General features: G+C 44.7%; 1 protein-coding gene across 2 annotated transcripts in view; it reads right to left on the reverse strand.

Annotated features, from left to right (window-relative positions):
* The window catches only part of sos2 (son of sevenless homolog 2 (Drosophila)), a 91,591-nt gene that overhangs the window by 31,608 nt on the left and 43,857 nt on the right, over positions 1-16,126 (reverse strand). For both annotated transcript variants that reach the window (XM_055641098.1, XM_055641097.1), the window contains exons 6-8: positions 13,127-13,270; positions 10,886-10,996; positions 7,243-7,341 (exon numbers count right to left, since the gene is read on the reverse strand). In XM_055641098.1, coding sequence (XP_055497073.1) covers positions 7,243-7,341; positions 10,886-10,996; positions 13,127-13,270 — 354 coding nt within the window. The remainder of the gene's footprint in view (positions 1-7,242; positions 7,342-10,885; positions 10,997-13,126; positions 13,271-16,126) is intronic.

Below are 16,126 nucleotides of genomic sequence, written 5' to 3' on the forward strand. Positions count from 1 at the left end.
CCGATGTCGTTGGGCCTAACATCGTGGAGCCGGCGGCAGCCTCCAGCCAGAACCAACCCGAGGGCTCCAGCCGCGGAGCCTGCGGACTCGCCATCGCGGAGCTGGCCGACTTCGGAGCGGGGAGAGCTGTGTTGGCGCGCGGCTGTGACCCGACTTCGGAGATCGGAGGCTCCGGCCACAGGCCTGGTGGACAGGGACATCGGGAGCTCGCAGGTGGGAGACCGCTTTTCGGAGCTCCCGCAACGGCAACTTCTCCCACCGGAATGGAGGGGTTTAAAGGACTCGGAGCGGGGCCTGACATCGCCTGGCATGGCTTAAATGGCCACGGGACTTACCATTGCCCGCTGGGGGCTTTAACATCGGGAGCCCCAGTCGCCTCGACGCAGCAGTTGGACTGCTGGACCACGGGAGAAGAACAAAGTGAAGCGATAAGACTTTTGCCTTCCATCACAGTGAGGAGGTGTTGGAGATTCACTGTGATGGATGTTTGTGTAAATTGTGTTAAGTGTGGGTCTTGGGTTTTTTTGTAATGTAAAAGACTGTAGGAATGAAATTTAGTTCAAACCAAGCTGTTTGAATGACAATAAAAGGCATTCTATTCTATTCTATTCTATTACGTCTGGGGACAGCAAGAATTTATACCTAGTCCCCTCTCCACCAACATCATTACAATCTCCTTCTCTGTACTGCCGCATAGAGGCACTGACCATACAGTTGTGTGACTCTTATGCTTTTCTAGAGGGTATCAGCTCCCAATTCCTCCCCAGCCCCATTCCTGTAATGCTGAAGTCCATAACTTCATCATATTGCTGTTTTGCTCGAAAGTCATTAACTCTGATGCAAGAGATTGCTAACTGCAGTCACAAACTTGTGCTGCCCAGGCATCTATCACAGGCTCTCTCCCCTGTACTGACATTAAAAGAAACACATCAGCGTCCATCCTTGGGTTATAAAAACCTGACCTATGGGCCCTCTTGGATACAAGAGTCCTTGGGACTCATTATTAAATTTTGTACATGAGCTTGTTCCGACAAACGGCACAAGTAATTTCCTCTCTCCCCATTTTTAGCATTTGTACTTTATTAGTCTCATGTGCTTCTGATGCCATCACTATGGAGGTGTGTTGACAGTATCTAGAGATTTTCATGTTTTCCAACATGCACAAAGTTGACTCATGGATATCTGTGAGAACAGAATCTGTTTGTTACCGGGGGACAGCCCGCAATGAATAATGAGCAGCTATTTGTGTGAATTAACTGCACTTACTGGTTGCTGAGATTATTTCATAAGAATGGAGACACAAAGAGCTACAGTTGTTGAAATCTAGAGCAAAACACACACTGCTGGAGGAACTCAGTGGGTCAGGCAGCATCTCTAAAGGATCCATTCCCTCTACGGATGCTGGCTAACCTGCTGAGTTATACAGCTGTGTGTGTTGTATTCCATCAGGAATTTGTTTCTTAACGGCCTGTCCCACTTGGGCCGTCACTTATACGACAGGCCGGTAGTGACAATTGCGCTACGGTCCCGCGAAAGTCGCGCACGTCATCATGCGCCCGCACAGCCACACTACTGTCATTTGAAGATGGACACAAAATACAGAGTAACTCAGCGGGACCGGCAGCATATCTGGAGAGAAGGAATGGATGATGTTTCGGGTCGAGACCCTTCTTCAGTCTGAAAGAATGGTCTTGACCTGAAACGTCACCCATTGCTTCTCTCCTGAGATGCTGCCGGTCCAGCTGAGTTACTCCTGCATTTTGTGTCCATCATCAATTTTCTTGGCCCCGCTGTGGGAGTAGAAGTGGGGGCGGATCCAGATCCGCAACGGCCATGAGCCCCAGGCCGAGCTCGGCGGTCGTTCGCCTGCTTCTGCTGCTGTTGGAGGTGAGACGTTGCGCCACGCCAGGGTCTTGGGCCTGTCCCACTTTGACCGTCAGTTCCGCGACAGGCCGGTGGCGCGCGAAGATTTAGTTCAGGACGAAGTCCACACTCCTCCACACCACTCCATGCGCCCGTCCCGCGCTACCCACGCCACGTAAATGGCGCGCGAAAAACAGCCGTGGGACAGGCCCTTTAGGATACATGATGACTGACCTCCTGTAGTTCATCAGCTGGTTACTTTCCACTTGTAAACCGACTACACACAAAACAATGACTATCTGGATGCGGGTTTACAACCCAAAGACAGCTGAGGGCAAGCAACCACCTTTTCCACATCACCTTCCCCCCCCCACCCACAATGTGCCTGTGATTAACAGTATTTTTGTTGCATTCGGAATTAGTCTTGAGAAACAAAATAACACTCCATGCAAGTGGGAAAGTACAACACTCAGACGGCAAACACTCATGGGCAGAGTCTGGTTACAAAAAGTAAAGGGAAACTTGTGAAGCAGAGAGAATTCAGGACGATATGCACCGCAGGATTCTCTCTGCACAGCTAATTTCCCCCGGACTCTTAAATTAAAGGTAAACTAGTTAAAGTTATTTCACATCTACAGGAGGTCCCATCATCAAAAGCAACACCTCCAGTTAGCAATTACTCTCTTTCAATAGTCCAGGCATCAAAGGGAACTCTGTTGGATACAAATGGAAAGGAAAATAGATTATTCCTGGAGGCAAATTAAACCAGTCTTGTTTTTATTCCATGGTGGAAGGATGCCAAATAACAAATAATTTCAAACTCATTATGGGATGGATGAATCTAAATTGAATTCCATTTGTATCTGATATTTTCAATAATACAAAAAAATCAGGAAAAGTGAAGGACAGACAGAGAGATAGGGAGCTGGTAACTATTCACTGATATTTTGATATTTATCTGCATTATAACATTCTGCCAGCATTGCCATGCACCAGTCTCTCTTCCCACCACCAATCCCCACTTCCACTCCCCGATCAAGATTCAAGAGTTTAATTGTCATATGTACCGACATTGGAATAAGGTGATTCTTACTTGCTGCTGAATAACAGGCCTGTAAACACAATATTCATAGATAACATATAATAAACAAACAAAAAAAAATCAATAAATTCATAATCAATACGCGTACAAAAAAGCCCTTACTCCTTGGTGCAACCAAACATTGTCCGTAGTTTAGTTTAGAGATACAGCGCGGAAACAGGCCCTTCGGCCCACCACATCAACACCGACCAGCGATCCCCGCACATTAACACCACTCTACCACACTGGGGACAATTTGACATTTATACTAAGCCAGTTTACCTTACAAACCTGTAAGTCTTATAGGCCTTTCTCACGGGGCGACTTGACGCAAGATGTAACCAGAGTGAAGTGGTCGTGGTCTAGCACGATATCACACGATATAACGGGGGGGTAGACAAAGAGTTCCCACGGTACTCGGCATTTCTGTTATTTGTGCGAGTGACTTGTCCGTCTCCCGAGCTTTCCCGTTAAATCTTGAAAGACATTGTAAACTGTCAAGTGTAATTAAATCATCACATGGCACAAATGATGGGGGGAAGAGAGAGAAATGAGGGGAGACGTATATACACACACAAAGCAGAGTTTTACTGTGTATGTGGGAGACACAGATGGACTGAGCACAGTACCTCGGTCTTACTGTGTGTGGGAGAGGGGGAGAAAGAGACGTACACTCACAGAGGCAGAGTCTCTCAGTCTGTGTGAGAGGGAGGGAGGGAGAGAGAGAGAGGCACACACAAGGTGGATGTGAAATCTCACCTGCCTGTTTCAGTGACAGACACCCGCCGCCAGTAAATGAAGACACCCCCATCTGTTTCCCCCTCCTCTCCCTCGACTCCCCCACCTTTCCCTCCCAACTCCAGTCCCGTCCCGACCCCCTGGGAAACTGATGGGAGCAACAATTGACTGCTGCCTGCCCGCTGAGTTAAAGAGTTCCCACGGTAGTAAGACGATGTTAGTTGCGCCCAAGTTTAAATTTCCAACGTGTGTTTCAGAGTAAAGAGTCAGCGCAGAATCCTTGATAATCAAAAACTGTCTGAATCAGCAAGTTAGACACAAAATGCTGGAGTAACTCAGCGGGCCAAGCAGCATCTATCTCTCAAAGAAGTACATGTGAAAAATTTCTCACAGACCATAAAAATGCGGGACCTTTCAGTAAAGTCCCTTTTAAAGATTATGGTTATTTTCTTGAATCTCATTTACATAACTCATGAATAAGTTGATGTCCATATGTGGATGCAAATCTTTATTTTTTAAATTCAATCCCACAGAAGACAATTTTTACTCACCTTCTGTCCCCTCTGTCCAGCTTCCGGGTTCAACGTTCGCAGGAGTTCCCACGGTACACGCAAGAGTCAGTACGGATATCGCACTGGCCACTACATGCATATAATGTTGCAATGTTCAACCACAAGTGTACAAGTCACTCTTGGAGAAATTCAAGCTTGTTTGAATTTTCTCCCGAGTCACCAAGTTACACGAGTACCTGCCGTTAGCGCCACGGTGGTCCACGAATACCGTAAGGTTGTCGCAAGAGGTTCCCACGATGTTCAACTCTGGTTAACTCTTGTGTCAAGTCGCCCCATGAGAAAGGGGTTTAAGGAGTGTGGGAGGAAACAGAAGATCTCGGAAAAACCCACGCAGGTCACGGAGAGAACATACAAACTCTATACATACAGCACCCAGTCAGGATCGAACCTGGGTCTCTGGCGCTGTTAAGGCAGTAGCTCTACCGCTGTGCCACCATGCTGCCCTCACTAGTATTATGTAGTGTTCGAGCATGATGGTTGTTGGGAAGATGCTGTCCTTGAATGCTGCTGAAAGATCCACTACACTGACCTTCTTGCTCACCCCACCATCCAACTAGGCGCTTCTGTGGCCACTGGGCTGTGGCTTCCCTACCTAAATGAGATGATGTGAATGAGAGGCCTGTATCACATGAATACCAGGTGGAAAAGCAGTTAAATCCATCGTAAGCAGGGTGATTCGAAACCACTTTGAACACTAGTTTTTTATCAAACCGTAATACCTTGCGTGTATCAAAGAATGTCTCCCTCCACATTAGTGCATTGATCGTGTGAATGGGACTTTACTTCTGACACTGTGACAATGGCAATCTCCACTTCAATCGGCCCAGTCACGCCTCCACACGCCTCCCCGTTAATCCCCTGGCACGCTCCTTCCACACCACAGTTAATCCCATGAACGCTCCTTACACACCTTCCCAAAGCAGTTAATCCCCACCGGCACACTCCTTGTACACCTTCCACAGCACAGTCAATCCCTCGGCACATTCCTTTCACAGCACAGTTCATCCCCTGGCACACTCCTTTCACATCTTCTCACAGCACAGTTAATCCCCTGCACTTACACACCTTCCCGCACAGTTAATCCCCCGGCACACTCCTTCCGCAGCACAGTTAATCCCCTGGCACACTCCTTTCACACCTTCTTGCAGCACTGTTAGTCTCTTGGCTTGATGGTCATGGCAGAGATCACGATTTCCCAACAGATTACAGATGGTGAGGATCTACAATTCTTCCACTGAAGGACCAAAGTCTAGTTTTGAGCAGCTAAATCCATCCCACTGTAATAAATGGGAGTTATCCATTTACAAAGAGGTAGTGTCACAAAACTTGATGGAGAATATGAAGCTAGGTCTACATTTCCAAAGGGTTATTTACACACCACTGCTCCTGTGATAGGTTGATCAGTGAGGTCAAGATCAAGAAGACTTTATTCCGTGTGCTGAAGATAGACACAAAGCTGGAATAACTCAGCGGGTCAGACAGCATCTCTGGAGAAAAGGAATAGATGATACGTTTTCTGGTTGAGACCCTTCTTCAGAGTCTGAAGAAGAGTCTCAACCCAAAACATCACCTCTTCTTCTCTCCAGAGATGCTGTCTGACCCGCTGAGTTACTCCAGCTTTGTGTCCATCTTTGGTTCAAATCAGCATCTGCAGTTCCTTCCTACACTTATCCTTGGTACACAAAAATGCTGGAGAAACTCAGCGGGTGCAGCAGCATCTATGGAGCGAAGGAAATAGGCGACATTTCGGGCCGAAACCCTTCTTCAGACTGATGGGGGTGGGGGGGAGAAGGAAGGAAAAAGGGAGGAGGAGGAGCCCGAGGGCAGGGGGATGGGAGGAGACAGCAAGGGCTAGCAAAACTGGGAGAATTCAACGTTCATGCCATCCGGAAGCAAGCAACCCAGGTGGAATATGAGGTGCTGTTCCTCCAATTTCCGGTGTTGCTCACTCTGGCAATGGAGGAGACCCAGGACAGAGAGGTCGGATTGGGAATGGGAGGGGGAGTTGAAGTGCTGAGCCACCGGGAGTTGAGGTAGGTTATTGCGGACTGAGCGGAGGTGTTCGGCGAAACGATCGCCCAACCTCCGCTTAGTCTCCCCGATGTAAATCAACTGACATCTAGAGCAGCGGATGCAGTAGATGAGGTTGGAGAAGATACAGGTGAACCTTTATCGCACCTGGAACGACTGCTTGGGTCCTTGAATGGAGTCGAGGGGGGAGGTGAAGGGACAGGTGTTGCATTTCTTGTGGTTGCAACGGAAAGTGCCCGGGGAGGGGGTGGTACGGGAGGGAAGGGAAGAGCGGAGGATAATACACTTATCCTTGTACTGGTTCAGTCAGTCAGGCTTGCTGCCCAGCTTACCCAGCTGTGACGTCACCCACTGTTCTTATTGATGGCCAACATCTAATGCATTTTTTGTCTTAGATCTAAATATTTTACCAAAATACACGCACAGAACTGGTTTAACAGACGGAACTTTCATTATCTTAGAGATGGACATTCACCAGGCTGACACAGCGGGCTGCCAGTAGGCGGCAGCACTGCCCAGTGATCTCTGGAGGTCATGTTAAAGTCAGCCCCTCATACTTAATATTCTTCAAAAGGCAAAAACTTTGTAGTTTAGTTTATTGTGACGTGTACCGAGGTACAGTGAAAAGCTTTTGTTGCTGGCTAACCAGACAGCAGAAAGACAATACATGATTACAATCGTCCCATTTACAATGTACATGACAGGGGAATGATGTTCAGTGCAAGGTAAAGCCAGTAAAGTGCGATCATGGATAGTTCGAGGGTCATCAAAGAGGTCGATGATTTACATTACAATGTATTCTATACATGATATATTACAACATATGAAAACTTTGGGACACTACTGTATATGGTAGAAAGGAAATGGGTTGCCACTTAATCGAGGTAAAGAACGTAGTGACAATAAATAATTAATTTTGTAGTGATTCACCTCACTGTAAGAATGGCAGCACCTTACCTGCAGCAGCTCGAAGTAATGCAGACAATGATAAATTGGGACCAAGAGCAGTTGTGGCAGTACATATTGAACAGCTTCTTTAAATCCTTCAGAAATGGACTGGAAAGCAAGAGTTATCAGTTATTAGCAATGGATTGCACTGTAAATTATTTCATTAGATTGTAAACATAATGAAAGAAACCCAAAGCCTTACATTAAGAGGCCTAAAGAAATGAAGGCAAACATGAAGGTCTAAATTCATAACGACAGATTGTAGGTATACCCATAATGCAGTGAAATTAAATATTTAAGCTCATGCTTTTATCTTCATGCCATTTGGCTACTTATTGAAGTGGGAAGTTATTCAGGTAATCCCACTGTGACAGAACATTGCAACTTTAGTGTAGCTGAATATGAAGTCAATGCATCATTTACAGTGCGAGCCTTCCACAAGAGACAGGAGATCAATAAAATACTTTCCCTTGCAAGTCTACATCAACCACATGTCATTGTGCAACCAAAAATATATTGAACTGTATTGATCTCTGGTCATCGCAAACATATAAAACCAATTAAAGTTTGCTTTCTAACTTCAAGATGCAAGCAGTGATCAATCATAGATAGAGTGGATGGCATGGATCGAGTGGATGTGGAGAGGATGTTTCCACTAGTCAAAGCCTCAGAAATAAAGGACTTCCTTCAGGAAGGAGATGAGGAAGAATGTATTTAGTAATCTGTGGAATGTATTACCACAGCAGGCGGTGAAGGCCAAGTCAATCGATATTTTTAAGGCAAAGATAGGTAGATTCTTTATTAGTACAGGTGTCAGGAGTTATGGGGAGAGGGCAAAAGAGTGGGATTGAGTGGGAGAGATAGATCAGCCAAGATTGAATGGCGGAGTAGACTTGATGGGCCGAATGGCCCAATGCTGCTCCTATCACTTATGAACTTATAGCAAGAACTAAATTAAAAAATAAAAATTTAGAAGTGTTTTGCAGTAATAGGAAAGATAATTTAAGTTTTAATTTCAGAGAAAACCCCATTTTGCAAGATTATTTTCACCCTGTGACAACAGTTCTAGTCTGCAGATTGCTTTGTGGAGAGGATAGATTTTGTCGACACAAAGGTTTTCATCTCTGATTATGTCGTTTCTTGGAAATTGGAATTTGTTTCCTATCTTTATTGATAAATCTCAGCTGTGAAGAGAAAATTTCAGTTTCATTTTCTCAACGTCACCACAAAGTTCTGTTGTACTTATTGTGGTAAAGTGCTTATAATATATGTCCTGAGAGAATAGATTTTGCATTTAGATTATTTGCATATAAATCTGGCCAATTGCACAACTGTCATCGGGTTTATTTTATGGATTCTCTGTCTCATGCTCCAAGTGATATCTTTTCTGGCAAAATCACAAACATTGTCCTCTCTTTAGAAACATTCAGAACTGCACTGTGCTGGGGGGCACAGTGAACCGAAGAGCCGATTTATAATAAAAGCCAAGTCAGATGTAATTATCAGTTGTAAAACAAAAGAATCCTTGGAACAATAGAACAAGCCCGGGTCAAGTCTTTATCCTGAGATGCTCTCAGAGAAAATAAAACACAATCAACAATCAGAAAGTCACAAGCACCCAAGCAAACGTACAGATCAAATCCTCATTATCAAATCAAATCCAAATCATCATACAGATCAAATCCTCACTCAAAGAAAAACATGCACTATATAACAGCTTTCAAAAGCTTAGTCTGTCCTAAAATGCTCAAAAGCCTGTCACCACGGTACCGTAGATTACATGACAGCCAGTGAGGCTGGAGGCAGGGGGAAGAGAAGGGGTGGGGGCAGGTATTGTGGCTGGAGGAAGGGGAAAGAGAGGGGGTAGGGGCATAACTTGAAATTGGAGAATACTTTTGGGTTGTCAGCTACCAAAGCAGTAGCCACCAACCCCATCTGCAGTTTCTTGGGTCTCACCCTTTCTCCAAAGCTGTCTTTGAGACATTGATGGAAGAGTCACAAGGCCAGCTCTCTGAGTGATACCAGTTCTGGCATACATGGGCACCAACCGTGCACTTTTGACAGGCCCATGTCTATCATAATGTCTGAAACATTGTTAGCTGGTGAGAAATTCATGGAATCATGGACGGGAGACAGACAGGGAGACAGGATTGGGCTGGCGAGTCCACCTCCACCCTTGCATGTAGATTAGCATGAATTGGAGCAACTCCAGAGCAGAATATAATTAAATTCACAGACACAGAGAGGCTGGAGCGTGGGATGACCAAAGTGAAACTGTGGCAGCAGAGAGGCCGTGCAGTGTACTGCTGTGTAGCGAGGGTCAGAATTTGGTCATCCTAGGTCAAGCTTGACACAAACATTCACAGTAATCAAGGCTCTGACTTCTGGCGGGGAAAGGTGCCATCGCCCTCCATTAATCTGTCCCCCTCGAAAATGATCAGCATTGATGCCCAGCCTTCTTAGGACAAAGGAGGCTGTTTGTTCAATTAATAATTGAGAGAGGCATAACTGGGATTCCAGAAAGATCCACAAAGAGTCATACGGTTCCCAGCGCTGTTATAGTGTAAGTACTAAGGTCAACTTGTGTAATACAAGATTGTGCAATGCTTGGGCGTCTTCAGATTTTATACAAATCAACTGAAGTTGCAAATCATTTAAACTATTAATTTATCCAATGTGAATAGTTACAAACATTTTAAGCGGATCTTAGAACAGAAGACAACTGGCATATCTCAGAAATGCAGGGGGCTGTTCAGCCTATCAAGTCTCTGCTAACTCCAAGCCAAAGCTAGCTAGTCCTAGTCCCCTGCCCTCTCGCCACAATCCTGCAAATACTTTTCTTTCAAATGCTTATCTAGTTGCTTTATGATTGCCACAAATGAATGCTTCCACCCAAGTATTTTGTTTCAGATCCTAACCACTTGCTATTTAATTTGTTATCTTCATGTTACGTATGGTCCTTTTGTTAATTACAATTATTTTATAACCTCTGCTTCTTGCCTAATCTACAAAAGGGAAATATTTCTGGTATGCGCCTTCATGAATTTAAATATCTGTGTCAGATGTTCTCAGAGCAACCAGGAACTACCCCAGACCTTCCCTCTTCTCCACAAGCATGATACTCATATATATAAATTACTTAGCTGTAAATGTATACGAGTCGGTGAGTAAGTTTGCTGACGACACCAGAATTGGAGGAGTTACAGACCATGAGGGATGTTAGAAGATGCAGCAGGATGTAGACCAGCTGCAGAAGTAGGCGCAGAAATGACAGATGGAGTTTGACACAAGCAAATGTGAGATGTTGCACTTTGCGAGGTTGAATGTAAGGAGGGAGTATACAGTTAATGGCAAGACTCTTAACAGCATTGGCGTGCAGAGGGATCTTGGCGTCCAAGTTCTTAGCTCCCTGAAGATGGTAGCACAAGTAGATTGGGCGGTTGAGAAGGTATATTATATGCTTGCCTTCAGTGCTTGGGACATAGAATATAGGAATCAGGAAGTTATGGTGTAGCTCTATAGGACTTTTGTTAGGCTGCATGCGGTGGCCCCATTACAGGAAGGATGTGAAGAGGGTGAAAGATTTGGGGAGGGTGCAGAAGAAAATAGGTGCATAATGTGGCTGAACATAAGCAAAAGTAAACCAACTCACCTGAAAGTAAAAAGCTACAGGTGACCTGGACATCAAACTGTTGAAGTACTCATGAAACTGTGGTGAAAGAATGTCTTGTGCACATACTTCATACGGGTCGAATACTTGCTCCTACGTCAAAGACAACAGTTTAACCTTTTCCATTTTTACATCATAATTTTGTTCAAATGCTACTTATTAAACCGAGTGCAACAAATATGCTCCATGTTACCAATAACATTCTATTCATACCTTGAAATTACAACTCCTCAGAATCTGATAAATCTTGTTCTCTAGCTCCAATGTCCCATGAAAATGCCTGCTTGCCAGACACATTTTGACCCTAACTACATTCAATTTCTAATACAAACCCACTGACTCCCATGGATATTTGGACTACACTTCTTCCCACCCTGCTTCCTGTAAGGACTCTATCCCCTATTCCCAATTCCTCCGTCTACGCCGCATCTGCACCCAGGATGAGGTATTCCAAACCAGGGCATCGGAGATGTCCTCATTCTTTAGGGAACGGGGGTTCCCCTCTTTGACCATAAATGAGGCTCTCAACAAGGTCTCCTCTATAACCCATAGCTCTGCTCTCACTCCCCACTCGTAACAAGGACAGTCCCCTTGTCCTCACCTTCCACCCTACCAGCCGTCGCGTACAACATATAATCCACCGACATTTTCTCCACCTCCAACGGGATCCCGCCAGTGGTCACATCTTCCCATCTCCTCCCCTTTCTGCTTTCCGCAGAGACCATTCCCTCCGTAACTCCCTGGTCAATTCAAACCACCCCCTCCCCTGGTACTTTCCCTTGCAAGCGCAGGAAATGCTACACGTGTCGCTTTTCCTCCCCCCCTTGACGCTATCCAAGGACCCAAGCAGTCTTTCCAGGTGCGGCAGAGGTTCACCTGCACCTCCTCGAACCTCATCTATTGCATCTGCTGTTCCAGGTGTCAGTGAGACCAAGCGCAGGCTTGGCGATCGCTTCGCCCAACACCTCCACTCAGTTCGCAATAACCTGCCTGATCTCCCGGTGGCTCAGCACTTCAACTCCCCCTCCCATTTCGAATCTGACATTTTTGTCCTGGGACTTCTCCATGGCCAGCGTGAGTCCCTCCGCAAATTGGAGGAGCAACACCTCATATTTAACTTGGGTAGTTTACACCCCAGCGGTATGAACATTGACTTCTCCAATTTCAGGTAGTCCTTGTTTTCTCCCTCTCTCCCCTCCCCTTCCCAGCTCTCCCAGTCTACTGTCTCCACCTCTTCCTTTCTTTTTCCCGCCCCCCTCCCCACGACATCAGTCTGACGAAGGATCTCGACCCGAAACGTCGCCTATTCCTTCGCTCCTTAGATGCTGCCTCACCGGCTGAATTCCTCCAGCATTTTTGTCTACCTTTGATTTTCCCTGCATCTGCAGTTCTTTCTTAAACATTAAATTACCGAGTATTTTTCAGAAAATGTAAGCTACTAGAGCCGTTGTGGCCTTCATCCCTTCCTGGTGTGCTTAATATCACCTATGCTTTCTTCTTGTGCCGAGAACAACACACCTTCTCTGCATGTTCTTAGTCACTTATAGACAATAGACAATAGGTGCAGGAGTAGGCCATTTGGCCCTTCGAGCCAGGCACCGCCATTCAACGTGATCATGGCTGATCATCCCCAATCAGTACCCTGATCCTGCTCCCCATATCCCCCGACTCGCTATCTTTAAGAGCCCTATCTAGCTCTCTCTTGAAAGTATCCAGAAAACCAGCCTCCCCCGCCCTCTGAGGCAGGGAATTCCACAGATGTAATTCCACACATTCTTGACAGATGTAACATTCATAATTAACTGTATTTGATCCATATAACATCAGTATCATAAACGAAGCAATATCTTAATCAGGAAACACAAATTAGGAAGAGGTCTGAATTTTTTTAGCAAATATTGTCACATAATAAAAAAGGTTTATAATCATTAAAAGTCAGGTTAGGGGAGATGGAAGTAACTGAGGCCCATAGCTCAATATGTGTTCAGATAGGCACAAAAAGTTGGAGTAACTCAGTGGGTCAGACAGTCTCTCTGGAGAAAAGGAACAGATGATATTTCGGGTCGAGGTACCTTGTTCAGACTGGTACTTCAGACTCCTTCCTACTCAATATGTGTTCACTCAGAAGCAGAGTTTCAATTGTACCTTATAAATTACTCTTCATTTAAATATAACTTAGGACCATCCATCACTGACAATATACAGATCATGACTGCACTGTACCTCTGCCAGATCTTCAAAGCAGCTTCCGACTAATGGATGAGGGCTGCTTTCATCTGTCATCTCGACAGTATCTTCCATTAAACCCAACAGCTTCACAGTCAGTTCATGAATATCCAAGATGTTACTGAAGATCACTTCAATATCCTATTAGAAAACAAAGCACAGGCTTAATATCTCTTGCACATTTAACCTTTGGGTTTGGTAGTCTGCTGCACAAGGTATCATACGTTGAAAGTGAGATCATACAGAGAGATTAATCAAGTTTTCTTTCCCAAATCTCAGTGCAGCCACAAGTCCGATTAGCTGCTGGAAAGTATTAAATAGTGGCTGTGAATAGTAGCTCTTTTGATGTTTGTGTCCCAGTGGAAAGGCATATAATTGATGCTCAGAATCCACTCCCAGAACAGTGATCATAAATCTTCTGTGCAGGAAATTAAAGCACTGAAATACATTTCACAGCACAGTCTCTTTCAGTCTTCATGATTCTACAGTTGATTTTGGTTCATCCACTTTTGGATTCTGATATAAATTTTCAATGTAATTTCTCCCAAGAATGGTACAATTAAAAAATGTCATTCTTTCCAGACAAGACAGACATAGTTTTATTTTTAAAGTGCATTGGTTCATCCATTCAAGAAATATTTAAATAATACAGATGAACACAATTACTTAGATTGAACAATTCATCTAACATTGGTTCCTCCATTATCACTATTGTTTCTTTGTTTTATAAATCCGTTACTTTTAGAAACATAGAAATTAGGTGCAGGAGTAGGCCATTCGGCCCTTTGAGCCTGCACCGCCATTCAATATGATCATGGTTGATCATCCAACTCAGTATCCCGTACCTGCCTTCTCTCCATACCCTCTGATCCCCTTAGCCACAAGGGCCACATCTAACTCCCTCTTAAATATAGCCAATGAACTGGCCTTGACTACCCTCTGTGGCAGAGAGTTCCAGAGATTCACCACTCTCTGTGTGAAAAAAGTTCTTCTCATCTCGGTTTTAAAGGATTTCCCCCTTATCCTTAAGCTGTGACCCCTTGTCCTGGACTTCCCCAACATCGGGAACAATCTTCCTGCATCTAGCCTGTCCAACCCCTTAAGAATTTTGTAAGTTTCTATAAGATCCCCTCTCAGTCTCCTAAATTCTAGAGAGTATAAACCAAGTCTATCCAGTCTTTCTTCATAAGACAGTCCTGACATCCCAGGAATTTTGAATATTTTCCAACAATTATGGGTATGGGACATGCTCTATTGCAGAACTAATTCAAGATCTGACAGTTTGAAATATGACTAGACCAAGTGCAGACCCGTTGGATCAGTTCCCCCAACGCGTGTTTGCGGGGGGGGGGGGGGGGGGGGCATGCGGCGTCACACACACCACCCCCACACACCACTAACCACCCCCACACACACTAACCACCCCCCACACACACTAACCACCCCCACACACACACTAACTACCCCCCTTGATATGATATTAATATTATTAATTTGCTCCTTTTACCCCATAACTGCCCTATCCACTGACGCATAGCCCCAACCCGCAGGCGTGTCTAGAGAAGGGGGGGGGGGGGGGGGAGAGAGTGAGGGCAGCAGAGAGAGAATGGGGAGAGACAGGGAGAGAGGCAGAGACAGAAGGGCAAGAGACAGAGGGAGAGGGTGGGTGGGGGGGGGGGGAGGGGAGAGAGAGAGATCCGTTACTTTTGAATATTTTCCAACAATTATGGGTATGGGACATGCTCTATTTCAGAACTAATTCAAGATCTGACAGATTTAAATATGATGACCAGTTTTATTTCCCTTGAGAAGACGATTGGGTCCATAATTTGATCATGTGGATACAAGGATTTATACAGGGATTTCTTTATTGCAGTTTTACTGCCGCTCATATAGATTAACTCACCAAAATCCAGATAAATCCAAACACCGATTACTCCAGTGTTTTAGCTGGGTGTAAATAATGTTGTTGTATAATTTATAGCCTAATTACCTATAAGCCAACAAACAGAGAAACTTTTTGCAAGAGAGAAGCACTACCTTTGTGACCAAGAACCGCTGCCTAATTTAGATTTGTACAAGATATCCGGCTTCACAAGACAATTTCTTGTTTCCATTAACAACAAAATAATCACTGAGAATGTCCAAAATGATTACTTCTCCAATCACCTAATTAGATATTCATATTTAATAATATTTTTGAGGTTTCTTGTTATTCTCAACATAGACAGAACGGTGAACCCTCATTCTAACAGACCACGGGTGGGGAATGGTGTCCATTGTTGCCGATTGTCTGCTATAACCAAATAGGGTATTATCATTGTTGTTGAAGCAGGTAATGGTTGATACATAATGGTTGAAGGTCATGTTTGACTAATATTCTTGATTTTTTTGAAGAGGTTACTAGGGAAATTGATGAGGGTAAAGCGGTGGATGTTGTCTATATGGACTTCAGTAAGGCCTTTGACAAGGTTCCACATGGAAGGTTGGTTAAGAAGGTTCAATTTTTGGGTAATAATAGTGGAGTAGCAAGATGGATTCAACAGTGGCTGAATGGGAGATACCAGAGAGTAATGGTGGATGGCTGTTTGTCAGGTACGAGGCCGGTGACTAGTGGGGTGCCTCAGGGATCTGTGTTGGGTCCACTGTTGCTTGTCATATATATCAATGATCTGGATGATGGTGTGGTAAATTGGATTAGTAAGTATGCAGATGATACCAAGTTGTGGATAATGAAGTAGATTTTCAAAGTCTACAGAGAGATTTAGGCCATTTGGAAAAGTGGGCTGAAAGATGGCAGATGGAATTTAATGCTGATAAGTGTGAGGTGCTACATCTTGGCAGGACAAATCAAAATAGGATGTACATGGTAAATGGTAGCGAATTGAGGAATGCAGTTGAACAGAGGGATCTAGGAATAACTGTGCATAGTTCCCTGAAGGTGGAATCTCATGTAGATAAGGTGGTAAATAAAGTTTTTGGTGTGCTGGCCTTTAT

Source organism: Leucoraja erinacea, chromosome 9 (genome assembly GCF_028641065.1).
Source record: "Leucoraja erinacea ecotype New England chromosome 9, Leri_hhj_1, whole genome shotgun sequence".
Classification (NCBI taxonomy): Eukaryota; Metazoa; Chordata; class Chondrichthyes; order Rajiformes; family Rajidae; genus Leucoraja; species Leucoraja erinaceus.